The following is a 27,152-nucleotide window of genomic DNA, read 5'->3' on the forward strand; positions in this document are numbered from 1 at the left end:
TTATTCAAGGATGAAGTTCTTCATTTGGTAACAACTTTTTTATACAAGAACATTATTTAGACGTTGTGGAGAGTTCATATATTTTTGTTATGGTTTCACGGTTCCTCCATATTTGCTCTGGTGTGAAACTTTCTATATAAGATGGTGAAATGGACATCTACTCCATTATTGTGCACCAGTGCAAACAAAAAATGGTCTACTCAAATGTGAATGTGGTTATTCATAACATTGCAGAAGTAACCAAGTTAGCATGAGGTCTGGGGCCAAAACGTAACAGGTCCTCTGGATGCTTCTTTCATGTTGGGCACCGGCGCTTGTTTCGAATTATTAAAAAAAGACGATTTCCATGGTGTCTCGCCATCTATTGGTCGGCCACACAAGCTGCCTCATTATTAATGAATAGGGTCTGCCTGCTTGCAATTAAAATTCTATAAATAAATGTTGATGAAGGAGAACAGGCCCTGGAAAGGACAAGGACTGGAGCATAATGCCTCCCTCATCTCCCTTATGATATCTCTGGAAGCAGCAAAGCCCAATCAATGGTTCAGATCCCAGCAAGGGGTGAAATAAGCCCAATGGAAAAGACCAGAATTTCGAAGCTTTGAGGAGGAAAACATCAAGTGGCAAACAGACTAACATTAAAACCCTGCTTTGTATCTCAGGCTGTACAGCTGATTTCCCAATAGCATTAAATGTGAGGTAACAAAGAGACTTTTCAATCTTTATCCCTTTGGAGTCCATTTTGTATTCTGATTTTCATTCCATTATATGTAAATCCCATGTTTTGTCCTTGTGGTTTAATAATCTTCTAAACTTAGCTTAAGGGGGGCATGCAGTGAAAAGAAAACAACATTTCTCTTCACCCAATGGCGTATCACTAAGAGTCGCCAACAGTAAGTGTTCAAGTACGCTCCTTTGCTTGACAATGTCGGCTTGAGTTTCGTGCCGCAATGTGACATCATCTACCAGAGGGTGCTTTTAATTGCTGTAAATGCTTGGCACACCGTTGAATTTATTGTTCCATTAACAGTTTTCATAGGGCAGTGTTTCAAGTGTGTGAGACTTAAAATCTCCCTTCTGTCAGTCTATGCTCTCAGGCAGTGCTTATTTTGTAAAAAAAAACAATAGCGGCAGGACAGTCGTCAGGAGGCCACTGCAGCTTGCACCACACACTGCCCCTGCCTTGCTGCCGTTTATAGTAACAACACAACTACTAACCATCACAGTGCCAAGGTTTGACAATTCAGACTATTCCAGGCCCCCAGAGCTGTAAGAATGTCTTGGGTGGCAGGTGATAGTCATTTTTAATGAATACTGAGTTAATAACTATCTGTTGTTGTGGTGATCTCTAAATTAGCCAGACAGTTCCACCTTGTGGCAGACTGTCAAAAGCATTGTTGTTGACATTTAAGTGCCAGTGCCAGTGCCGAGCACCAGAAACCACCTGCTCAAATTAAGCACTGCTCCCAGGGCAAGAAACAGGATTAGAAAGTGAGGAAGCCTCCTTGGTCTCTGATAAAAGTGACTGATAACAGGAGCAGCCATTCACTGAGGTCGTGGACCGGAGAATAGATCATGTTCAACAAACAAGAGCCCTCATTTACAACTAGGCAGAGTTAAAACAATGTTCATTAATTGAGCACCAGATATTTTTACTGCTGCGCTGCATTTATGCATTCCTGTTAGTTACTGGTAATTAGTGGAATGTTTACCACAAGCTAAAGCCTGCCATAAAACATGCCTCTAGATATGTGGTGATAGGTGGTGTTAAGCATGATACAGCAATTTATCCATTGCCTTTATCAGGCAATCTTTAAAAATGAGTGTAATGGCATCTGAAAACAGTATTTCTGACGCAGCCATTACCACCGGATTTTAAAACATGGGTCCTCATTTACCACCCCTCTGCACGACCGCTGCCCCATTTTTTTATGCAGGGGTGGCACCAGCAGAGCACTGCACTGCTCAAGATTTACAAACTGACGCATTGAGCCCAATGTGTCAGTTTGTAAAGCCCTGATTCAGATTATACCTGCAACAGGTAAAATGTATGCAGGGTAGGTGTTCCCAGATAAAAAGCCACGCAGAAGTGGTGCAGTGAAATTTACATATCACTACATCATTCTGCAACTTCACTGCATCAAAATTTTACTGCCTGCTCAGAGGAGGCATGAAACTTATGCAGGACTTTTTCCAATGGGAGCCTGCTCGCATTACATATGTAGCATCATTTTATGACGCTACTCCAGCAGTGCGTGAGTTTAGCGCCAACAGATATATCAGAATTTCTGATGCATCTGTGAAAACGTGTGCCCTGGAGCTCTGAATTGTAAATACAGAGCTTCTATGGCATCATTAGGGCATCTTAGGGAAGTGCAAGAAATGTGACAAATTGATGCTGATGTGTCAGATTCTTGTAAATGAGGCCCATGGTTTAAATTAGGTGCATTAGAACCTGTCCTGCCATTCCTCCACTGACCTGCACTCTACTCCCACACACCAAAAACTGATATTTCACCATGCGAATCACTAATATTTTTTACAACAAAGCTATCTAAGACACAAATAGTCACTGCCTGCCTTCCAGCAATGCTGTTATTTTTCACCTTTATTCTAGGTAAGTCACATTGAATTTATTGAATGAAGCATGGCATTCCCAGTCTTTCTTCAGTACATCTGTCTGTGAGATCTGTACTAACATACATTTTTGCATTCATACTTACCTATTTACCTGTAAAACATGTTTTTTTTAAGTTCTTGTATGTCAGCTGTCTTGGCTGGTAGAAGTGCAATTTCTAATTCAGGCGAGGCTCAGTATCACATTGCCTATAGGCACAGTCAAAATATTTGACAGCTTTCTAAAAATGATCACGGTCAATGTTTGTAGTCTAGAGAGCCTGATTTCCTCTTTGTTTTACATTGAAATTGTTTACTTTCATTTTAGGACGATTCCGAGAAAAAGCATCAATTCTGCACAAGATGGCGAAAAAAAAGTGCCAGGTGGAAGATAGCGAAAGACTAAATGGTGCTGCCAACTATATGGGTAAGGCCAGAATCCAGACCACTTCCTAAATGGTATCTAGTAGTCACTATTTGAGCTTGGCCGATGCCTCCAGTAACCCATACCCAGTACATCATTATCATACTAGAATCTTGAGCTCTGACGTTGAGCTCTACTGCTCTCTCTTCAGTGACACAATGCACATTTAGAAGGGTCCTATCAGGTTTTCCCTACCATTGAGACAATACTGGGAACCCAGATGAAGAAACAGGAAAGCCCCTACCTTCTGTATGGCTATCTGACAGGAAGGGGGACAAAGCAGAAAGAGTGTAAGACTCATAGACTGATATCATTACTCTGTCATATGGGAACAACTGGGATAATTGTAGGATATGCTCGTGGAGCTTTGCGAGTAATTACAAAATACAACACATAGAAAATCACAATAATTCATCAAGTCAATAACAACATCATCTTACACTATGATATCAGGGTATATGTTTAAGAAATTGGGTTATTATTTGAGAGCGGTGGAAGCCCCACTCAAATAATAAACACAATCCTTGTCAGGGTGAACAACAAAAGTCACTAAATTAACCTGTGCTTAACTCTCTGGTAGCTTGTCACAAAGAAGTCACACTTAAGTTATCGACAAAGTTTAAAATATTTATGCAGGTGGCTAAAATGGCTGCCGCATAGGAGCCTTTCCTAGGAGCTCTGCCGTGGACCGCATCGCACGCCGGCCCAAGGACGTTTCTGCCCGTCCAAGGTGGGCTTGTGGTTTGCCCCCTAGATCTGTGGGGGCCCCAGGATCGGCCGTGTTAGATCACGCTGTGGCGGCCGCCAGTGCACCAGATTCTGGTGCTTGATAGAACGCATAGGGTGGGCCGTCCGGCTCACTCACGGGGCCAGGCGCAAGACATATTAACTTGCCTACACCACTACAAGCAACGGGAGATCATAATGGCAGCGGCGCTGGACCAATCAGTCATTCACTTTGAGGGCTTTCATGCTGGTCTATTTCAAGATTTGTCAATGCTGACGCTGCAACGCCGCAGAGCATTTAGGCCTGTGACGGACTTCCTGAGAGACAATGGTATCAAGTACAAATGGGGCCATCCCTTCTGTCTCCAATTTGTCTGTCAGAATGAAACCCGTATTGTCTGCATGGTGGAGGAGGCACAGGTGCTGGAAGGTATGCCGCCTGCTTTGGGGATGGGCCTTCATCGCCGGTGGATCAAAAGGGGCGCCCGTGGGCCAGTGGGGGGTCACTCGAAAAACCGGGCCAGACAAATCAAACAGAATAAACCCTCCACGGCAGAGAACCAAAAAGAGAGAGCACCGTTGCTTAGACATCGTCGCAGCCAGGACTGCGTCTCAGATGCGGACTCGGACCAGCGAGGCCCCCGGGCTCTTCTCGCTGCCCCTCGTGGATGAAGACTTGCGACTCACTAGACAATGAAGCAATAGTCCTTGGGCTGGTGCAGGTGTAGAGACAATTGCTTGCGGTAGCGGTGCCGCGGGGCTTTGACACCCCCACCCCCCTTTTGGAGTGGCGATTGCCTTACAATAGCATGTGGATCGGACTCTCCCCCTGTTTGTTCTACATTTGTTCCCAGGCGGGGAATTATGTTCCAATTTACTTCTCTCTGTTTGCTTATTCCTTTCTTCTTTCCTATGCTTCTGTCCTGACTTTAGTAGGACAACACCTTCTCCTAATCGCAGTCATGGAGATAAATATCAGGGTCCTATCGGGGCAGGTTGTGGGCTCCCACCTGACCATAAGCGGGGGTCCTCACTTTTTACATGACTACTATTCTTAGCCTCGATGTACGGGGCCTTAATGCAGCAGTAAAGTGTCAGGCATTGCTGATCTAGCTTAGAGACGCACGGGCTGATCTGTGCCTTCTACAAGAAACTCACTTAGTGCGAGCGGACTGGAGGGGTCTGAGTTCATGATGGTTCAACAGACAATTTCACTCCTCAGGCTCTGGGAGGCGGGCGGGAGTGGCAATGTTGCTAGCCACCTGTTTCCCAGGAAGGGTTCTGGGGGTACAGGCTAAGATCCCTGGGCGACTTCTCTCCCTCCACATAGACCTTCGAGGACATAGACTGACAGTAGCTAACATCTACGGCCCAAATGATCAGCAGGACCGCTTCCTTAGAGATGCCCTGAGTAGGGTCATGGCTACCCAGGATGAGGACATTGTGGTGGGGGGTGACTTTAATTCAGTACCGGACACCCTGCTCAACAGATCATCCCAGAGATACAGCCAGATGGGCGCCTTTACTAAGGACCTGGTTGGAGGCAGCGGGACTTTCCGACATCTGGCACAAACAATACCCGACAGAGAGGGCATACTCTTTCTTTTCCACAGCACACCAGACCTATGCACGCATTGATCTTTTCCTCACCTCACCGCGTGTTACCAACTGGGCAACTGGGACTGTGTTGGGTGTGGCGTCCCTGTCAGATCACGCCGGACTTACGCTGTCCCTAGCCTCCCCGTTGCATGCTTCGGTCGCTAAATGTTGGCTCCTTAATGCGAGACTCCTAACCTACGAAGACATCCTGACGGAAATTGAGGGAACGATAATACACTACCTGGAGGCAAACAATACCCCGAGGTTGGGGTGGCCGTCCTTTGGGAAGCCCTAAAAGCAGTAGTCAAGGGGCAATTTATAGCGATCGCTGCAAGGCTAAATAGGGCCCAGCGGACAAAACACCAACAGTTGGAAGATGACATACGGTCTCTGGAGGCCTCCCACGGTCGATCTGGGTCATTGATGATGCGGCGACAGATTACTACTCTGCGTAAACAACTGCGGGCCTTAGACGGCGACAGGGCAGAATATGCTCTGCTGCAGATCAAACAGAGATATTACGCTGGAGGTGATCGCGCGGATCGTCTACTGGCTCACCGACTTCGGGTGCAGGTGGTGGAACACCAGCTGGGGGAGCCTGATGGCATACGGACCTGCCAGGAGGAACAGATTATCGCTCAGTTTGAGCAGTTCTACTCTGATCTGTATGAGGAGGAAGGGCTTGATGAGGAAGGGGTAAAGGCCTATCTGGACTCCGTTCCCCTGTCTCGGATCTCCCTGACCGCCAGTGAAGCGCTGGATGGTGACATCACTATAGCGGAAGTCTTGGCGGATATACAGAGGCTGCCGGCTGGGAAGGCACCTGGGGCTGATGGTTTTAGTGCGTAGTTCTACAAATCCTTTGGTTCCTTGTTGGCGCCGGTCTTGGTCCGACTATATAACGGATTGGGGGTGGCAGCCCCCCTCGACGCAGCGGGGGATTGTAACTGTAATCCCAAAACCGGGGAAGGACCCATGCCTCTGTGCTTCTTATCGCCCCATCACGTTATTGAATGTGGATGCTAAGATTTTTACGGGTACCCTGGCCCACAGATTGAAACCGTACCTGCAGAGCTTGATCGACCCAGACCAAACTGGCTTTATTACCGAGCTCTCGTGTAGTGACAACACTAAAAGGTTATGCCATTTACTGGACAAAGTGCGGAAAGCTCAAATTCCAGCGCTTCTGCTCTCTATCAATGCCAAAAAGGTTTTCAACAGGGTTCATTAGCGATACCTCCATGAGGTTCTGCAGCATGCCGGGCTTGGCCCTAGATTCCGCAACTGGGTACGTTGTTCGTATGATAGGCTTAGAGGTATGGTGTCTGTAAATGGCAGACTGTCGTGGCAGTTTCCTATTTCTAGAGGCACGCGGCATGGCTGCCCCCTCTCGCCCCTATTATTTGCGCTTTGTATGGAGCCTTTCGTTGAACGTATATGTAACAACCCTGACACTGCTGGCATCCCGATAGGGGGCAGGTCACATAAATTGGCTCTTTATGCGAATGACATGCTACTCCAGCTTTTCCAGCCTCAGTCCTCCTTGGTGGGGATTATGTCGGAGCTGACAGCATTTGGTGCAGTATCGGGCTTTAAAACGAATCTTGCTAAGCCATCAGTCCTGAACTTGTCCGTCCCAGAAGCAGAGAGGCGCACCCTGGAGACCAGGCTCCCTTTCTCTTTGGCCACACAAGACATTACATATCTAGGCCTGAGAATTCACCCCACACTTGATGCAACAGTAGCATGTAACTACAAGAGGATGTTAGACTCCTCTAGCACCACCATGGCGAGGTGAAGGGCTTTCGGCTTTTTGTGGCTGGGGCGTGTTGCAGCAGTTAAAATGACCCTCTTGCCTAGAATACTCTAGCTCATGAAAACTTTGCCATTGTGGCCGCCGCCCCGCCTCCTAAATAAATTACAGGTGCTTACATGAGAATATATCTGGAACGGTAAGAGAGCCAGAATGTCGAGGGCCCAGGCCTATCGACCTCAGGCGGAGGGTGGCCTGGGTATTCCACACTTGCTTAGCTATTACTATGCTGCCCAACTGCAGTATATGGTGGAGTAGGCCCCTCTGCAGATGGAAAAGTATCTGTGCTTTATTGACCAGCCCGTAGCAGGAATACACATATGGAAAGTGCCATGGCTTCCTAGGGGATGCCGTCCGCTTGGGGTGTATGTGTCCCCGGTCTTGCGCGCCACACTTGGAGCTTGGGACAGGGTACAGACGGCAAAGGGATTGTCCAACCCTGTCTCCCCCCAGACGCCGCTCATAGGTAATCCTGGCTTTCCTCCTGCGATCAGGGACCCAGCGTACCTACCGTGGCAGGACGCACAGTGTAAGAGAATTGGAGACCTTTTTGATGAGAAAGGGATCATGACCATTAACAGGCTACAGGCAGTATATGGTCTACCGCAGTGGCTCCCAACCTTTTGACATCTGTGGACCTCCACTTTATCAGTACTGGAACCCTGGGACCCCCACTAAACCATTATTGGAATCCAGGGACCCCACCAATGAGTCATTACTGAAAGCTGGGTACCTAATCTGTTAATAATATTAAATTCTCTAAACAGTCGCGGATCCCCTGAGGAGGCTTCGCGGACCCCCAGGGGTCCCAGGACCACAGGTTGGGAACCACTGGTCTACTGGATAGTGCCTCATGGCAATATTGGGGCAACCATCATTGGGTAACCTCCCCTGCAATTCGATCCCATGCGAGTAGACCCTTAACCCGCTTCGAACAGTGGCTCCTAACAAGGGACACGGACAAGCTCCTTCTGTCTGATATCTACGCATTCTTGATTACACCGCCCAAGCTTCTTCATACTCCAGCTAAGCGTAGAAGGGAGTCCCAATGTGGACCCACCTTTACTGACCTCCAATGGAGTGATATCCTTCATAGAGCACGGGTGACGGCTCGGGCCATGAACACCAAAGAAATTTTTCTGAAAATAGCCCACTATATGTACTGCACACCTGCTAGACTGGTTCAATGGGGAGGGCGGAGCGATGGTAGATACTGGCATAAATGTGGGGGGAAGGCACGTTCACGCACTTGCTTTGGCTTTGTCCGAGGGTTGCTCCCGTTTGGGGCCAGACCCTGCGGGCAATAGACGATATTTATGACACTAGCGTACCACAATTTCCTAGTTACATTCTGCTGGGCCTTCCCCTCCGCTCTCCTAAGGGCCGGGCTATCGCTCTGGCTTTGAGGATGGCAAAGCAGCTTCTGTTGGCCCGCTGGGGCTCGGAGATTGACCCCACTCACACAGACTGGTTACATAAATTGTGGGCTCTAATGGGCATGGAAAAGATAATAGAGAATTGCCACTTGCCACTTTATCTACTCAGTGGACAGCAATCAAGGCATTTACAGGGTGTATTCTAAGGTATCCCTCTTAGTAGTAAGGCTCTTAAAGAGTTTCAGGGTGGGAAAAAACACAGTTCTTAATTAATTATCTACTTGGGATGTGTGTGTATGGTTAAGGGTCTGCAGGGAAAACCTTTTGAACCTGTAAAAGAAGTGGATTTTACTCGGTCATAGGCAAAAACTATTTCTGGTGGCTATAGCTTTAGGGCAAAGGTTGAGTGAATTAGGTGCATTAATTACTAAGCTTCTCCACTTAAAATTCTTCCCTGATCAAAGTATTTTGGAATTCAGTCCTAAATTTGTCCCTAAATTTTCACCCTCATTTCACTTATCTCAGGAAGTTGTATTGCTACTCTTACAAGACGCAGCTAACATAGCCATTCCATCTTCTTTGGACGGGAGCAAAGCCTCACTCATTTATTTGGTGCTCACTCAACCTTTTCAGGGCTTCAGATTTTCTCTTTATTGGACACGGGTTAGAAACAAAATGTAAGAAAGTGTCTACCTCTAATTTGAGTAGGTGGATTTGCAAGACAGTTTCAGATGCACAAAAATCTGAGGGGCAGCCTCTATTTGTTAATGTCCAAGGTCATTAAACAAGAGCAGTATCAACTTCTTGGGTGGAAGCAGGTTGGTATATTTGTTGGAAATATGCTGACTGGCCACCTGCTAATCTCATTGTATCATACCTTCATTACCCTGAATGGACGTCCTCCTCGTTCCAGTCCACTTCCTCCCTTCCTCCCCATACTTTCCCCTCCAGTTTTTTAACTTTGTAAATATAAGAGGGAGAGATTCTTTGTGCCTTGTGTCTAATAAGCATAGAAAAAACTTGCAAAGGGTTTACTTTGAAGAGAAACGTGCTTAGGCCAAATTTAGCATGTCAGAGGTGTCATGGAGCAGGAAATCCTCATTTCATTAGGACCGGGACGAGGATGACTTCCATTTGGAGTAATGCAGATTACCAGTAAGTAAATGGTTCATTCAAGCATAAAGAAATGTGTTAAATGTTTTGTAGTTGCGGATTCGAGGTTGCCGTACTCCAGGTAGGAAACCTATTAAAAACTTTGGAAACAACAAAACTAAGTGCAATGTGTTTTCTCCCTAATTTTGTAAATAACCATTTGCCTTCACTTCCAACTCATAATTAAGAAACTCTAACTCGTTTTGAAGTTGCTCAGTGAATAGTCTTGTGATAACACATGCCATGTTTTAATGGACTCTCTTCCTCTCGACATGATCGTGCAGAGAAAACCGAGCTTCCAAACACTACAAATGTGGAGGTTGAAATCACCCCACCAAAGGAATCTCCTGGGCAAGTGCAAAATGGAAATGTCTCCTATACCGGTGAAACCGCTGACAACCAGGTAGTTATTTACAACCGTTTACAAACACTGCTTTTTTGTATTTCCTGTGTGTCATGGTGCAGCGTATTTTTTAACATCTATAGGGTTTTTATGGAAACGATGTCAGACAGAGGTAGGGCACTGTAAAAAATGCACTTCCAATATGCTTGACCATTATTCGTGGCTAGCATGGACGTTGTAGCCTAAGCCAGCCCCTAAAAAAGCCTCGAAGTTAGTAGGGCAAGAGGGGTGCAGAGGTTCAAGCATGCGTTTTGCCCTGATTCATAAAATTGAAAAAATGCTTTATTGTACGCTTTGTTGATTGTCTTCAAGAGAATGGGGCGAACAGTATTAGTCCTGAACAAACTGCAGATTTTTGCATCAAAATAATATAGCAGACTGAATTTTGTTGTGGTAATAAGTTAGGACTTGTACAAATTGTTTTTCTCAACTTGTGAGATGTGAAAACTGAAATCATGTTTGAGGCATAATCAGATTTCTCTGTTCTTTATTAGAAAAGAAACGTAAATTATGTAAAATCAGTTTCCTGCAATGTTAAACAAAGGTTATTCTTTAGCACTATTTCTACTTCTTACAACTAGTATTACACACCCAACGTGATTCAAGATGTGTGATCTACTTTGTTTGCAATTTTTTTCATTATTTCCTCAATTTGATTTCCCCATTAGCGAAAAATATTCAGAAGAACATATGCTGCATTTTATCAAGTAGTGCTTTTAGGCAGTTTGGCCACATGTAATGTGGACGTTCAACACGAATATGAATTCAATTTGCATATCTTGAATCTAAATGTCTATTTTCACTTGTGAAAGCGATTATTGTGGAATACATATGTACTTTAATCTTATTTTTCTCTAGTAATGTACATTATGTTTCGTCATGTTTGATACAGATATAACCTGTTCTGCCAATTCATCTTTTATCATGGCCTCTTCACTTTGACCCTATCTTCCTTTAGCTTGTACACTTCAGCTTAACATCACTTTTAACATTACTTCGACACTGTGTCCTCTTTCTGAACTCTAGAGCTAATGACTAAACCTAGCACTGTTCCATACCAATTATATGTATGTATTTAGTAGCAGTTACATTTTGAAGTATATGAAAAATACTATTATATAAACAATATTAAATTATATAACCATTCAATAAAATAAATTATGTATCCTTCCCTAATCCACACCTATGTGAGATATTTATACATAACTGTATGCAGTTACTGGTAATGAACTGAATTAAATGTATTCAGATTCATTTTTGTACCGTATGGGGTTCTTACAAAAACACTAATTCATTCTCTAACAATAATCATTATTTAATTTAAAAGTATGATTTACACTTATTTATATTAACCCATAATATCAGTGTCATTGTTAAAAGTAGTGTCTTAGGAAGAAGGAGTCCTTGTCTTAGTATAAGCCACACCTTAAACCTACCCTACTCTAATGTTAAGGGTTCTATTTGATTGTTTTCATTTAATGAATAGTAAGTAATTAGTTTACCTTACTTAATAAAATAAATTCTACCCTCACCTCAAACCTATCTCTAACATTGAACCAAACCATTGTTAATTATTTTATTACATTATTTTAAATATAATTTGATTAACCTAATGTTAATTATATTTAGTGACAATAAACTAAACTAAATTAAAATATACACCATTGCTTAATTTCACTAAGCCCGTTAATTTAAGAGGTAGTTATGCACATAGGAGACAGAGGCGTGGTATTGAGAGGTATTTTTTGAGGTAGTGTTCAAAAGAAAAAATGCTGAATAAATAATGGTAAGTCTCATGACAACATTACAAATGTAACTCTTAAGTCAGACAGCTTATGTATGAAGGAATTGGTGTAGTGCCAGTAGTGCCATACTGGCCCATTTTATCAATAAGGTGCTCAGCAGAGGTGTTAAATAGTGTTTCCTGTATGGTTATCACATGGACATGCAATGAGATCCTAAAGCCAGTTGACACCTTTTGAGAATACAACCGAAAAGTGGATGGTGTTCAACCTAAAAATGTGTTAAATAAAATCTTTATTGAGGGTTTGATAAAAACAAAAGGTAGGGCTCTGGCCCATCCACTGTCAATAAACATAAGTAAAAATTCACTGTGGGGTTACATAATCCTCTTGCTAATCTAGCCTCGTCAAGCTATGTTGTATACAACTGTTTCATTTTGGTTGTTATTGCATGAGACTGGAACTCCCAAAAAATGGAAAGTATTTGTTATATAGGCAAGCCAGGCAATATAAATGGTGCTACCCAGCCGCAAGAGATCTCTTAATGCCTGTGTGACACTCGTCTCCTGTTTGGCCCATACAGAGACCCACAATAACAGCAGGCAGATTTTGATTTGGTCCATAAGATAGCGGAGTACCAACTCATTGTGACACTCATAAGTGGGACAACCATGTGGCGTCGCAAGAAGTCTGCACAGAAAATTATTAACTTCCTTCTGTAATGGTTCTGCCTCTTTGTAGCATCATAGCCCTGCTCCATACATGGCTATAGGCAAACACTTGCTGTTGAATAGCACCAGTACTTCTTTTATTGGTTTGTGGCATAACCTTTGTGCAAATCTATATATGACTTCTAAAGAACTAGAGAATTGATACTGTCTTATATTTAGGAAATGACCCCAAGTGAGTGAGGATTGAAAAGTAATATCCAAATACATTAAATTATTTACACGCCCCCCAAAAGAGTCATCTATAAAATGCTTACGAAAGCATTTAACTATCTCTTCAAACATGCAACATAATACTCATTGGCTTCACCAAGAACAATTCTCTATAAAGTGACATAAATCCATGTTTTCTCCCAATACAATGGCAACACTTTCTGTGCTCCTATGTAACATTTCCTTATGCAGGATTAAAATACATTTTATTTTAGTATTCTTTATGTGAAGAATTGGTACGAAATAACTGTGAGATTTTTTCTAGATAGAATGTTATTTACTAATACTTCCATAGGAGGGTTTTCACATGTTTTCATTTGTGGCCGATGCTACAGCACATAAATTTAATTACATGGCCTTATGTGTATGGTCTATGCAGATGACTATGGCAGACGGTATAACGTTTCCCTGTGTATGTGATTTGTCTACGAGCACACAGATCGGAGCTTGATGTTGATTGGTCAAATGAATGTTGGGCTGCAGTGACAACAGACTTTGGTGTTCCTCTTTGTGTGTGTGAACCTACATGTTTGCAGTTCAAACAAGCACTAGCTAAGTCAAAAGAAGCACAGGCAAAGGCTTGGACAAGGCACAGTCCACAAGTGCTGCTGGCAAGCACAGATGAGGCCCCATCCATTTGCCTTCCATTTTACCTAAAAGCAGTGATTGAGGTGTCCACCAATGTACACAGATAGGGTCGACCTACACCTGTCTACAACCAAAAGCAGTGGAAGGTTACAAGCTCAGTTAGCTCGGATACTGGTATAGCTGAAATGCTGCATTCAATGGAGGGGTCTAGTTTTGCCCTATACTCCTTTTAATTACAAATCCATTCACTTGCTGCTTTGACCTTCAAGGAGCAGGCTCCTTCCATGCGTTCCTCTACCAGGCCTTGCTTTTAGAGAGAGATATTATTCTTCAAAGTCACAACAAATAAAACAACCGAAAGTTCGAAGAAAATGCACTAGGGAGAATATGAAACTTTTCTTTAGAAATCATTGCAATAGTTCCAATTAAGCCAAAGCAGTAAAACACATACACTGGTCTGTTTTCAACACCCTTCTTTCTCCTAATACTATCAGATAACTTATGGTCCCATGGAGTCTCCCCAGTAGCTCAGCTTTCAGAGCTGCCTTCTTGCTTCTTGAAAAAGGCAATTACATCGGCTCTTTTCCTGGGTCAGGTGTAGAGCTATTCAAGATGTCGGTGGTGGATGGTCACCTATTCCTTGGAATAGTAAGACACACCCCAGGATTGATGCCAGCTCACTAAAATACCAGGGGTAGAGGAAGTGACATCACAAACACTTTAGCGACCATGTGATCTTTAAACTTTATGACATCACAGGAAGTCTTGTCATATTGTACTTTGTGTCGCTCACCTCACAAGGCGTGACCTTGTGGAAATAGATTTTAAATTAACAATATAATTTGTAAATATTACAGTAGTACAAGCACAATGAAGTCATGCAATTATCCCGGATCCCTCTGATATTTTCCCCATGGAGGGCAGTTGAAAGGCACATTTTTGTGTTTCACTTATGTGTTTTGTATGCCATATAGAAATGTACTAATTCTAATCTCAAGCAGATAAAGTACAATGCATTTATGATCAGTACAGGTTTACCAGGTTTCATTTTTAAATTTTGATGAACTCAAGCTTATCATGATGTAAACTTCATCTTTGATATGTTAGGTTACTTTTCATAAATGGGATGGTGTTATGAAAATGGAATATATTACAGTTGTCAACTAATGTATGATCTTTTATTTGAAAGTGGGTAAGAAATTGGATTTACATTGTTTACAATAAATTGGGAACTGAAATAACTGTGACCTACGACTGTCATAGTGCCAGCCTGTAAAACTAGTTGTGCATCTAATTGATTGTTTTTAATATACACAGGGCCTGATTACAACTTTGGAGGAGGTGTTAATCTAATTACGAGTCCATTATATCCTATGGAACTCGTAATACGGCTGGTGGTATATCCGTCACTTTACCATCACTTTTGGGACAGATTAACACCTCCTCCAAAGTTGTAATCAGGCCCATAGTGTTGATCAATAAAGCTTTGTGACAAGTTGTACAACAGCACTGTTTTCAGTCCAGCGTTCACATGCCTTCATAAATGGTGTTCACTCTGCTCGCTGTGACTTTCTGGAAAGTGCTTTGTGTTTTAATTTCTGTATGCTTGCAGTGCATGAACACCCTAAGATTTCAGTAATGAGGTGCGTTAGTGCTATATAAAACACCTAAACAATCATAGAGACTGAACTTAAAGAGTCACAAACAGCAGGAAGCATGCTGCACCCCGTCTGCTGGAAGCCTGCTATTTATAGACTGGGACAAACTTCACACAGACTGAAGCCTGCTACACCTAGGTAGCTAGATAGCCTATTATATACAGACTCAATCTGAAACACGGGCCTGCTGCATACAGTTGCAAGACTTCTGCACTAATATCTTCTGATGCAAATGAGTGAGGGCGTCTGCACAGTCAATAAGCCTCGTGTGTGCTGAAAATGGATACGTTTGGGTGTCCTGTACACAGGATGAGATGTCTTCCAAGCGGCACAGCACATATAGGGTTCCACACGTACTGCTTTTTAAGCCTGCTCCTGGACAGTGAAAGACGTTTGTTCCACAAAGGTAACCGGAGGCCTGACATTAATGCTTACTGTGCCCAGATATGTACATAGAAGAACGGTTACCCTCCTGGATGAAACAATAAGGATAACAATAATAAATTGCAGTGACTAATTCAAAAAGTTAGGGATACAAGAATATTTATATGGATCCGGTGCACACCATCATTTAAAAGTTTACTATTTTAATCACTTTACATTTACAAGACAATTTACACAAAAACAGTTTTTTTAGTGAGAAGCAGTACAGTGCTAAAAAAGTGCTTGTGCAAGAAGAAGGAAGAATGGTGACTGGGCATGTTGGAGTAGTGACAAGTGTGGGGAAACAGATATTTGGTACACAGGAACAAATATAGTTGACAATCACAGAAACCTATTAATAGTCTGGGGGCAGGATTGTCCACCAGTGCCGGCTTTAACATTAGTGGTGCCCTGTGTGACAGTCTTTTTTGGCACCCCCCATGCTATGACCACCTCCTCGGATTCCATCACTATCACCCTGCAAATGTGTCCTTCATCTCTCCATAGCCCCCCTTTCACATACATTCATTTGTTTTAAAGCACTTGTAAAAGCTGGTTTTAACAATCCACTCAGCTATCCACATAAAATATAGTTCTGTTCTTTGCAGCAGGCATATTAACCCTCTACACTACTTTATGGCTAGTCAAAGCTGCCACTAGACAAAACTCTGATCTCTCTCCCTACCAGGAACATTAATCACAAGAGGTATCTTGACACTTTAAGTGCTTCCTGAAGGCTGAACGCACAAGGAACTTTTCAGCAGGTTCTTTTAAATCACAAGTTTCATACGTTATAACTAAACATAGCGTCCTCCTGAGGTCAGCGCCCCCAATCCAGGTTCGCACTGCCCTAAAGACGGCCCTGTTGTCCACTCATATAGTTTCAATGTTTCGACCCTGGTGGAGACGTCCGTGGGTTTTCATCAGGGATGATAATCAACTGAGCACCAGTTGCAGACTAAAAGTTTTTTCAAAATGCCCTGTGAGACATGGAATTGATGAAGGAACAATCTGTTTAGGATTGTGAAGATGAAGAACAACATAACTTGATCACAGAAGCACAATGACCTGGTATAAGCAGAATAATGCAAGAAGAATAATTCAAAGGGATTTAAATCAGAGTCATCTAAGGTCTGGTGAGTTAAAGCCCCTGCAGCATGCAACCCAAACAAATTGAAAGAGGTGGGGGGGGGGGGGGATTTCCAAATGGATGCTCCTAGATAATAAATAATCTACATGGAAAGGAAAGCAAAAAAAAGTGGCATCCAATGCAGGGAAAAAAGAAGACATGCTTCTCTACGGTAGATAATCGATTGGCCCAAGAAGAAAATAAAGTGAATTTATTGATCCCATGAAATTGTAGAGGGAACAGAGGAAAAATAAATGTGGATTTGATTGAGGTAAAAGTGAAAAAGAGCAATGGATTGCAAGCAAGTTATATTGTTTTTCACCTTGGAGTACAAGAATGGAGGCTAGCAAGCTAACAGCACAACTGCTTCATTCAGCGATGATTGCTGGCGAGCAGTGCAGTGCTTTAAAGACACAAACATATCAGGTCCAAGAACAAAAAATAAAGTGGAAGCATGTGATGTCTACATGGCATTGCATAGTATGTTAGTGTCATAGTGGAGAAGAGACCAGGGAAAAAACTAGGCTCACCATGCCGGGGTTCCAGAGTTGCCTTGGATTACCAGCAGTGCATGTAAAAAAAAGAGTAAAGTATGCTCGTTTACATCAGTACTATAAATCATCTGTCAACAAGACAGTAGCCAGAAAACATGGTAAAGACGGTGAAGCCTACTTAAATCATGGAGAGGATATTAATGTGACAACTCTTGCATAGCATATGTTTGCTGGCATAATAATGGGAATAGTGAATAATCGCAATACTTCTTATACATTGTTTGAGCAGCATATTCGAATTTTATCAAAAAAGTAGCAGAGCAATTGGCTGACTTATTGGTGGGAATTAGAAAAGTGTGCATAAAGTCATATATTCATCGAAACTGCATTAGCTGTAAAATGTTTAGTAAATGGGAGCTTGAAATTAATGGAGTGAGCGGCATAATTCGAACATGTGTTATGGAGGAAAAATTTGAATTATTGAATACGACAAGAGCACAATGCTGACTTCAGTTGTAGAAGAAAATTTAAAAATGTAAGGCAAATCAATTTTCATCAGTTTAACACAAGTCACTTGTGAATTCAAAAAGGTAACAATCGCAAGTCACATACACAATCATTGAACAGTGTCCAATATGGCAATTCAGCACTCTGTCAGTATGAAACCACGTGGTAAGAGTTGACCCTTGTTCATAATGAAATGAATGAGATGCAGCTTAAAGGGCGAGATAGAGAAGATTCCCCAGAAATGTACATGGCATATGTTAAAAACCCTGTGTAATAACAGTAATAGTGTGTCGTTCATGATCCCTGTTCAGTCCGTTTTAAAGTGAAATCAGACCGTATATCCAGCAGCAGGCAGATATATTGAGAAGAACTGTAACCTCGCATCCTCTCTCCAGTAATTATTCAATTACTCACCAAGTCAGATTATCTACCAGTAAATGTTTTACTAAAACTGCAGTCTCCGTATGCCATCTGATCCTACTACAATGTTGTAGGGTGTTGTAGGATGCAACTTTTAGCCTGCTGTGTGTGTAGTTCAGGCCAGATAGATGAGTTCATAGGGACACCAGAAAACAAACATGTTATTACTTTTACAGCTAGAGTGTTTTTTCAGTGTGACAGTGATATCATACGGGTGTCTGAGGCAGGTAGAGAAACGGAAGACACGTCAAACTTACCATTGGAGCAAACTGAAACATTTTGACATTATGTCAGGAGCAGGGCTGGCTTCTCTAAGAAGACTAGGTTCAGCAACATGATGCAGATGGTGAGAAAAATTAAATGTTAATGAGGCCTCAAACTGCTTTGGTAGTCTCCTGGCATAGCCCTTGCTGCCTCTCAGTGCTCCAGTTGTATTGAGCTGTGCATCATGTGCATACTCCAAAGTCTAGTATGACCACCAACTTCACTACATTTGTTTGCCGGTGGAACCTTGGGGGATGTGATGCAGAGTCAGGCCTGCTCATATGCCTCCTACATTCCCTGCTTAGGCATTGGATGAAGGCAACACCCCAAGTACAGGCCAGCGACAGCTAGGAGGTAGTGTCATCACTGCTAAAAAGTAGCAAGTTAGTGACAAGTTTTTGAGAAATTTAATAGTTTTTAACACGGGGTCCTTAGCTGATCATTGTGGGTTTTAAAGATGAAATGAAATGTATATTATATGCTTTAAGGAAAAAAGGAGATGTATGGAGACAATTGTTTTGTGAAAGAAATTAAGTGTTATGTGATATTAAGAGGAGCCCATTATACATAAACAATCTTTTTATATAAAAAATAAAAAATATATATATTTTTTAAATATGTCAGATAAAAAATAAATACATTTTTACAAAAAACATATTTGTGGTGAAATTATCACGTCTAGTCAGACAGTTTCCAATTTAAGTTGAATGTGAAGCAATATAGGTTAGGTGGGATTTTGCTTGTTTAATTTCACAATTGATCTTTCAACAACAGAGACTTAAAAAATGAAAATAAAAAGATGAAGTTGCAATTATTTCAAATAAGCAACTTTCCAATTCAACCATCCAATGTCACATTGTTGGTACTCACCAGAAATTAGCCTGTGTAAGCTGTATGTACCAAACAATGTTTCAATACATTTGGAATGTATAGGTCACCAGCATAATGCTGAGTTTGCATCTCAGTGGAGAGTAAGTCTCTCAGAAGCTGATTCATGGCCCATTCTACTACTGCCATTCCAATCTGTTTGACTCTATGCTGTCTCCCTCCAAAGAAATACATAATCCTGCGTACACTGGTTGTTACTTTGTAAATAAAGAAAAAAAAAAATAAGTGCATAGGTCACTTGCTCGGGTTGCCGAATATCAAGGCTGCCTAGCACTGATTCCATGTCATGCCTCTTTTGTTCCATCACCTTGCACTACTTGTCTCTTTATCTCACTCGTGTGGGTTATTTTCCTATATTTCTCTAGTTTAGCTGGTTCTTCCATTTCTTCCTTTTTCTCTGTATCTCTGGATAAAAGTCTGACCATGAAAAATCAGGTGCAATTCCTCCAAAACGTGTGCCATTGCCCTCCACCAGCAACCACCATAACAAATCCGAGTGCACCAGTCGTGGGAATAGGAATCTCCAGCAAAAGGCAGACCCAAAACTCACTCTGAGTATGTGGTTAAGTATCAGCTGCAGTGCTGTCTGTGACATCAGGCTGTTTAATAAGTCTACATATAGTCACTACTCCCTCCCATTGAAGGATCAGAGCTTTGTTAACAGTTATATATTGATAATCATGGATGATATTCTAGTGACAATAATTCACTGGGCAATCCTAGTAGTCAAATACGTCACCAGAGTCATATCAGAAACTAAGTAAATGGTTGCAGATATTGAACTTTAGAGGCACAACAGTTGACACAAATTGAATGGCATGAAATGGAAGTCATACTATTTGACAAGAAAAACAGACTAAAATCATGACTTGGCACTGGGTCATTGTTGGACATGGCACTTCTTAGGCAATTATCTGGAAGTTTTGAGTTTTTTCTTCCAGTCTTTGCTGATTACCTGTGCATAACCTTAGGACTCAGGGCACTTCTCTACTGTATGGCAGTGGGAAAGTGCATGCCCACTTCCTACCTATGTTAGGAAGGGGGCAGTTATGGATGTGGTTGAGGTGCATATCCGGGGCAGATATGGCCCTGGCTACTAGGGGGACATTGCACTGTGTTTGCCACTCCCTAAAAGACTCTGTCAACCATGTCTTAGGCCCGAATGGATGGGCCTGTAGGGGCCCTACTGCTACTTCGCTCAGGGTGACAGCGCCTATGCAAGGGCCAACCCTGAGCTGTTTTTTACAACACCACTGGAGGGTCCCAAAGACTGGGCATGTGGTAGGTGTAGGGCAGTATACAAAGCTATACTCTGCCCTGGTGGGGAAGACCCCCATGTGGGTGTCCCCTACCTAGGGTGGTCGACTGCACCCATGGGGATGGGCTGGTCCTCTAGTAGTGGTCTTGGGCCAGGGGCACTGTCCCCCCCTGTATGTGCAGGCCCGACATATGCATGCATGTCCTCTACTGGGTGAGAGGTGGCACTAACCAACGTACCGGGGAGTGAACTTGCGCCAGAGGGCCGTCTGAGGCACTGGGTCTGGCCCAACAGGCCAGGGGGTGCCCACCTACCCGATGGGGGGTTTCATGTATGTTGTCTGGGCCTAGCTTGCCAATATTTGCCCCCTTGTTTAGGAGGTGTCCGAAGATATATTGACCCTGGCCTAGCTTGCCTCTCTGTGCACATGTGCCCATTGGTGTCCATATATATGCTGAGCTTGGCATAGCTGGCCTCTAGGTGCCTACCTGCACCAGGACGTTGTACATATAGTGAGTCTGGCACAACTTGCCTATGTGTGCACACTTGCACATGGGCGTTTCCATGTGTAAATGGAGACTGGCATCACTAGTCTGTGTATATACTGGCACATGGATGGTTTTCAATATAGATACTGAATCTGGCATCACTTGCCAGGATGTGCACGCTTGCACACAGGTATTTTACTATAGGAGCGGAGCCTGATAACGCAGGCCAGTATTGGCACACCCTTGTGGTGGCTTTAACCTAAGTGTCCAGCCTGCCTCTGCAGGCTTGTGGGTGTGCCAGGGCACATGGGCCCAGGAAGTGTGGAATACCCTTGCATGTTCGCATTACCCATGAGCGCTGCTCTGCCCATAAAGTAACCTGGGAGAAAGAGTCTTATTAGGTCTGTCTGCAATAGTGGATTGCAGGGGAGCTGCCTCATGATGATTAGTACCATTGGATTCAGAATGACTAATGCCCTCTGATGGTAAAGATGGTTTGTTATTAATGCCATAAAAGTCCAACTTCTGGAAAGTGGACATTTCTAGGTTCTAAAATTCTTTGTGTGTTCTGTAAATTCAGCTTCATTCCACTGGTTGTGGAGGAAGAGCACATCTGTGCATTCCCCATGCAACAGCTATAAAACGTGGGCATCCAGAAGGACAGATCCCTGCCATTTGGGCCTGGGATAGATTGATTGATGGAGAGTTTTCTGACACTTGGCCTCTCGGAGCCAGAGCATTGCCCCACTAAAGATAAATATCTATATTCCAGGGCCACGGGCGGACAGCTGTGAAATTTAGGTGAGACATCTGTGGTTCAAAAGAGAACCCTTTGAACCACCATGAACTTCAAAGGCACAATTTAGTATAACTAGGAGTACTATCCGTCAGCAAGGGAGAGTTGCATCTACGGCGACTTGGTGCACATGGCCAGAGGAGTCTGCTGTGCACAGGAGGATAATGTCTGAGGAAGGGATCCATGCACCCTTCCTGTATTGTGTCTGCCCTGAGCCAACTGCCTGCTGCTGTGCAGGAAGCCAAAGTGTCCTCTCAGAGGGCAGGAAAGCCTGCCTCCTGTTCTCTGTGGAGGTCTCAGGGACATCAAAGACCTCCTGCAAGGCGCTTACATCATCAGCCGGTATCATCTGGAGAGCGGTGCCCTCTTCTGCGCCCACATCATATGCTGGACTCCACCAGGAAGCAGCGGTGTGAGCTTAGACTTAGTATTGTGTCTGGAAAACGGAATCGCCTGGTGAGGAGCTTGCCAAGTGAAATTTCCTCACCAGTAGATCTTCTGCATTGAATACTTCCTCTAGAAATCTGTGCAATTTCTACAGCTACACAACTGTAAATCAGGTCAAGGATAACACTTTTTTACAGAAGGCACCACTCCTCATCTTTGGTCAACTGGTATAAAATGATATTTTGGTGAGTGTAAATAAAGGGGCTGTTTTTCACTAACCAAGTTCTGAGTGACATCAAGGAGAGTGAAGCTTAAGTTGTCTACGATGTCACTCAGAACCCCAAGAATTGTATTTCTTGTTTTTTACTACAGCATAAACTCTGGGAGTTTTTCGCAGTGCTCATGTTATGCAGAAGAGCGGCCTAAACCAGAACATACTGTAGGAGGCTGTATTTGATCATACACTGACATCAAGGACACTGCATCTAGAGAGATTTGAGACTTCAGACATTCCCTGGACTCAGTCACCCTCACAGTGATGACACACCAATAACTTCTCATAGACACCAAAGTCCCTTTGAGTTCTGCCTCACTCCCAAAAGCATCGGAATTAAAACTGCATCTCAGAAGCGAAATAGGACACTGGCTTCTCCTATCATTTATCTGAAATTGACTCCACATTCCCAGGATACATTGCAATTCTGAGTGCGTTTTTGCAGTACAGTAAGTCAGCCATGACACACGGCTATGAAATCCTATAAGTGCCCCCTAACCGGGCGTTGGCGACATCTTTACTCGCGCCACAGAGCCATATCAGAAGCTCGCTTCGAGCCGCGCAACACTGCCCACCACACATTGGCGTCTAATTAGGTTTTAAAACGCTCTCATTTGATGTCAGACGCTGGATGGCAGGAGCTCTTTATGGAACGTAATGTGGTTAGTAGTGTGCGATCTGTCGGTACCCCTCAGCAGAGGCCCAGATATCCTGCCGCAGAATCCTGGCTCCCTTTATTCCACCGGGAGCAGCGCCTCAACGAAAGATCTTACTTCAGTCAAGTCACTGCTGCTAATTGGAAGTGATTAGAAGGAGATATCACGAGCACTTGTAATTGAAAATGGGCTGCGTCAATCCCAAACGATAGGAGCGAGCGCGCGCGCGCACGTGCTGGATTAGAGCCGCGGTGGAAGAAAGGATCAGAGCCCGCGCCGCTGGCGCAGAAACTTATTATTTCACATGCAGCATCTGATAATTATTGACAAAATCTGCGCGCGGATATTTTAAGCCTTGGTCTTTGAGGACAGCACCGGGCTGGCATTTTTGTTGTAATTAGAAGCGCATAATAAAGTCTAATTCTTTTTGCAAAAAGCCCCTAATGGGTATCTGAGCGGTGCTTTTAACAACAGGTGGCCCAGGATTTCCGGACTCTGCGGCTTAACTTCGAACATCCGTCAAGAAGAAATAACTGTGTTAATCAGGGCTTGGTTGGCTCCGACGCTCACCCCTGGGGTACATTCATCAGAAGGCTAGGTCTACACATTTAATTGAGTTTCTTAATCAACTCTAGAGAACTCTTGCTGATGTTTGAAGGTCAAGAAGTTAGTTGATGGCTACCAAACAAACTTGCGCTATGTGCTCGAGTAAGAAAACTCCTAAGCATAATAATTGATGCATTTGTTTATTTAATTGTAGTCCTTACGCAGCAATGACTGCACACCACAATGAGCTTGAAAGGGGTTTATACCAGAATATCATCAAAAAAATATTGCTCTTTACATCTTTGGTCCAAGCACCTGCCACTTTTGCCCTGGCGGGGGCAATGAAAATGCCCCCTTCAACTGCTGTTGAGGTTGTAATGTACAGGAATTATAAGGGTTCAAGGAACCCCCTTGATCCCTGGTACCACTGCTCCAGTGGCAGCTACGCCCTTGGAAACCAGAAGGGTATGGTACCAGAGTATACTAACCGAAGTATAGTCTAACAGCAGTATGGACCTGTTGAAAGTGAATTTTCGGTTAACTGCAGTGGGGTGATTTTTTTTCAAAACAATGTTAAGGACGCACTATTTCCACCAGGTCAGTTTGGCTTGAATAATAATATACCCTTTTGGTTGCTTAAGTTTGACAAACGATCAAAACTGCGAAGTACCAGAGAGGAGTCACACCAAAGAGGAACCAGAGAGGACCAAGAGGCGGGCCAGTGTTTGATTGATGGCTATCCAGAGGCACAGCACCTGGAGGTTCACCATGTTTTGACTTTGTCAGGGACTCTGGCAGAGATGTGGATGACTGAAGATGCACAAAGACTTCGGCCCCCCAGCGAGCTCAAGCAACAGAAACTGTCTATTCTCTGAGCCTGCTTGGATGTCCTTCCAGGATTTTAAAATGGTGGTATATATATATATATCATTGACCATATATTTTGGGGCTTCCAGTCCAGCGTTAATGGCAATCCAAAGGGTCTCCATTTTAGACCCCTGCTAGTATGTGCAAAGATTCACAAAATGCCCTGCCAAGCTGCCAGCCATTTTGTGACTTTGATTGTTGGGAAATCACATGAGAAGAGTACAGCAGCGAAAGTCTGCCATAAGGAGGAAAAAATCATCCCTTATCTGAAAGATGCCCCAATCAGTTCGATAGTACTCATTTTCATATATCTTTCAGCAGGCTAATTTGTGAGCAGCAGAGATCTTCGCAGAATCTCGGGTCACATCTTCAGATCCTAGCAGTGCTGACTGAATGTTTAAAAGACCATCACTAAGTTTATTATTAGCAACGCAAGTTATTAACCTCACAAAATAGTTCATTCTATGCTGCACTCTAAATAAATGACCTCCTTCGAAATACGTACATTTAGATGCACACAAATACATGCATACGCATTTTATTTAGCAATAAACATGTTGCCTGTGAGCTAATTTGCAGGCGTGTATTAAGTGCTAGCTTGCTTGCCTTCCTTGTAGGCACTTACTTCACTTTTACTCGAGTAATACTGCTTCCTGTACTCTAAAATGCCATTGTGAATTGCCCGATAGCATCTAAAATGGGAAAAAATTAGAAAATTCTGGAAATGTTTGTGTACATTTAGTACAAATAGGAAGGACTGTGCCCTTTTCCACTTTTTGGACGTTTCAGGGCATGTATGAGGTACGATGTATATTGTATTCAGTCATTACCAAGTGTGAAAAAGATCGTACCCTTCGTTAAATTTCTGCAGATCAAACCTGAAAGAACTTAAGAAGGTAAAGGCCTGTTTTTACGGCGGCATGCAGATTTTGGTGCGGTAACCACCAAATTCCACGTTATTCCACAAATAATATGCAGTGCATGAATGGCTGCAGTATCACAAGGGAGAGTGCACAACCAGTGAGGTATATGGACACTGCTCTGTGGAAGTGGTGCATTGGCGAATACAGGGAGAATCTTCAGTTCTTCCCTCTTAGTATTCTACAAGTGAAGTGTACTGAAAGTAACTTAAGCTAAAAGCCTACAGATTTCCAGCATCCCTATCAAGCGTACATCATTTTCAGCAAAAATGACGTCACACAGTTACGTATCATATAACAAAAACTTAGATTGCTGATCTTCAGTGAGAACTCTGTCCTGTTAGTTGTGTACAGGGCCATCATCTATGCTGGCACACAAAAAACTGTAAAAGCCTGTTCAGTCCTCAGCATCCTGGAGTTAAGGGCTACAGCATTACTTGTATATGATCTGGCACTGATTTGTTGAGTCAGGAAGGTTTTGCTGGATTATTAGTGGACTTTCACAATTCGGGGAGGTAGAGCTACGCATCAGTTGATCAACGAGTGAACCAGCACAGTTAGGGTTTTGGGAGCACTGTGACCCAGAGAGCTGGCAGATGTGCAGGAGGCTACTAGGACCAGCAGGTTCAGGGGGTGGAGGTGGTCAGTTAAACCCGTAGGATTAAGGGTCCGAATGATAGGTCGAGGGAAAGGAGGCAGACTCACAGGAATAGGCAGGCGCAGAAGAGGGACGGGGACTGCCAGATTCCGTCATGAGGAGATTGGACAAGGGGGTTTTAGGATGCTAGTAGGGAAGGGTTTGTACAGCCAGCATGAAGGGAGTACCTGTAGGTTGGGAAGCAGAAGTGGGTGTTTCATTTGGAGCATGATGGGAGATAGTTTGTCGAGTTTGGATGCCTTGGTTTGTCATAAAGATACAATTCTAGGACCTGATTTATAAAGGTAAACTTAGAACAAAAGTCTAGGTTTAGACCAAAAGTCTAAGTTTAGACTAAAGTCTACATGTACTGCAGACAAAGTTAGACTTTTGGTCTAAGTTTCGACTAAAGGTCTAAACTTAGACCAAAAGTCTAACTTTACTACTAGTAAAGTTAGACTTTCGGTCTAAACTTAGATTTTAAGTCTAAATTTAGACTTTTGAACTAAGTTTACGCTTCTGAATCAGGCCCCTAGTTATTAATCGTCTATGCAGATTAATTTGTCTTACTTCACTATCTTGATAACACGTTTTTAGTTTGACAGCTTTTTTGTTCACAAATTCAAGATTATCCTCCACCTAGGCTTTCTCGATGATACAAGAAAAATACTGCCCTTTATTTCAGAAGTATCTATTGTGCAATATTTTGCTGTGTATGCCTTTTACGTTCACTGATTACAATGAAAAGATCATCTGGCTCCTTTTCATAACACTTTTCTTTGAGGATGCAGCTTAACTCTGCTAATGCAGTTCGTTCAGCAATGATGCCTTACTCCCAGTTTCATTATTGCAGTAGCACTAGTTGTTTCTTTGTTAGGTGATTTTTCTCTTTAAAACAACTGGGTGCAACACACACAGAGTGGCCATATTATTACCAAACACCTCCCCTAATAAAAGGTCAGTCTAATTGGCTTTGCCAATGCTTGTTTTATGTGCTGCATCCCAAATCACAGTTTGCTTGGACTGTCACATGAAATGCGAATTAACACCAATCACAATGGGGCACTCTTTTGCATATACATCCATCATTAACATTTAAAAGAGATGTCAGTCACCAGATGTATCCTTCTGAACATACATCTGGTAGCAAGGGTTTGTGT

The 27,152-nt window shown here is 43.1% G+C and overlaps 1 protein-coding gene across 11 annotated transcripts in view; it reads left to right on the forward strand.

Annotated features, from left to right (window-relative positions):
- SLC24A2 (solute carrier family 24 member 2) overlaps window positions 1-27,152 on the forward strand; it is a 775,567-nt gene that overhangs the window by 628,172 nt on the left and 120,243 nt on the right. For all 11 annotated transcript variants that reach the window (XM_069239201.1, XM_069239182.1, XM_069239223.1 and 8 more), the window contains 2 exons: window positions 2,945-3,043; window positions 9,991-10,109. In XM_069239201.1, coding sequence (XP_069095302.1) covers window positions 2,945-3,043; window positions 9,991-10,109 — 218 coding nt within the window. The remainder of the gene's footprint in view (window positions 1-2,944; window positions 3,044-9,990; window positions 10,110-27,152) is intronic.

Source organism: Pleurodeles waltl, chromosome 1_2, assembly GCF_031143425.1.
Source record: "Pleurodeles waltl isolate 20211129_DDA chromosome 1_2, aPleWal1.hap1.20221129, whole genome shotgun sequence".
Lineage (NCBI taxonomy): Eukaryota > Metazoa > Chordata > Amphibia > Caudata > Salamandridae > Pleurodeles > Pleurodeles waltl.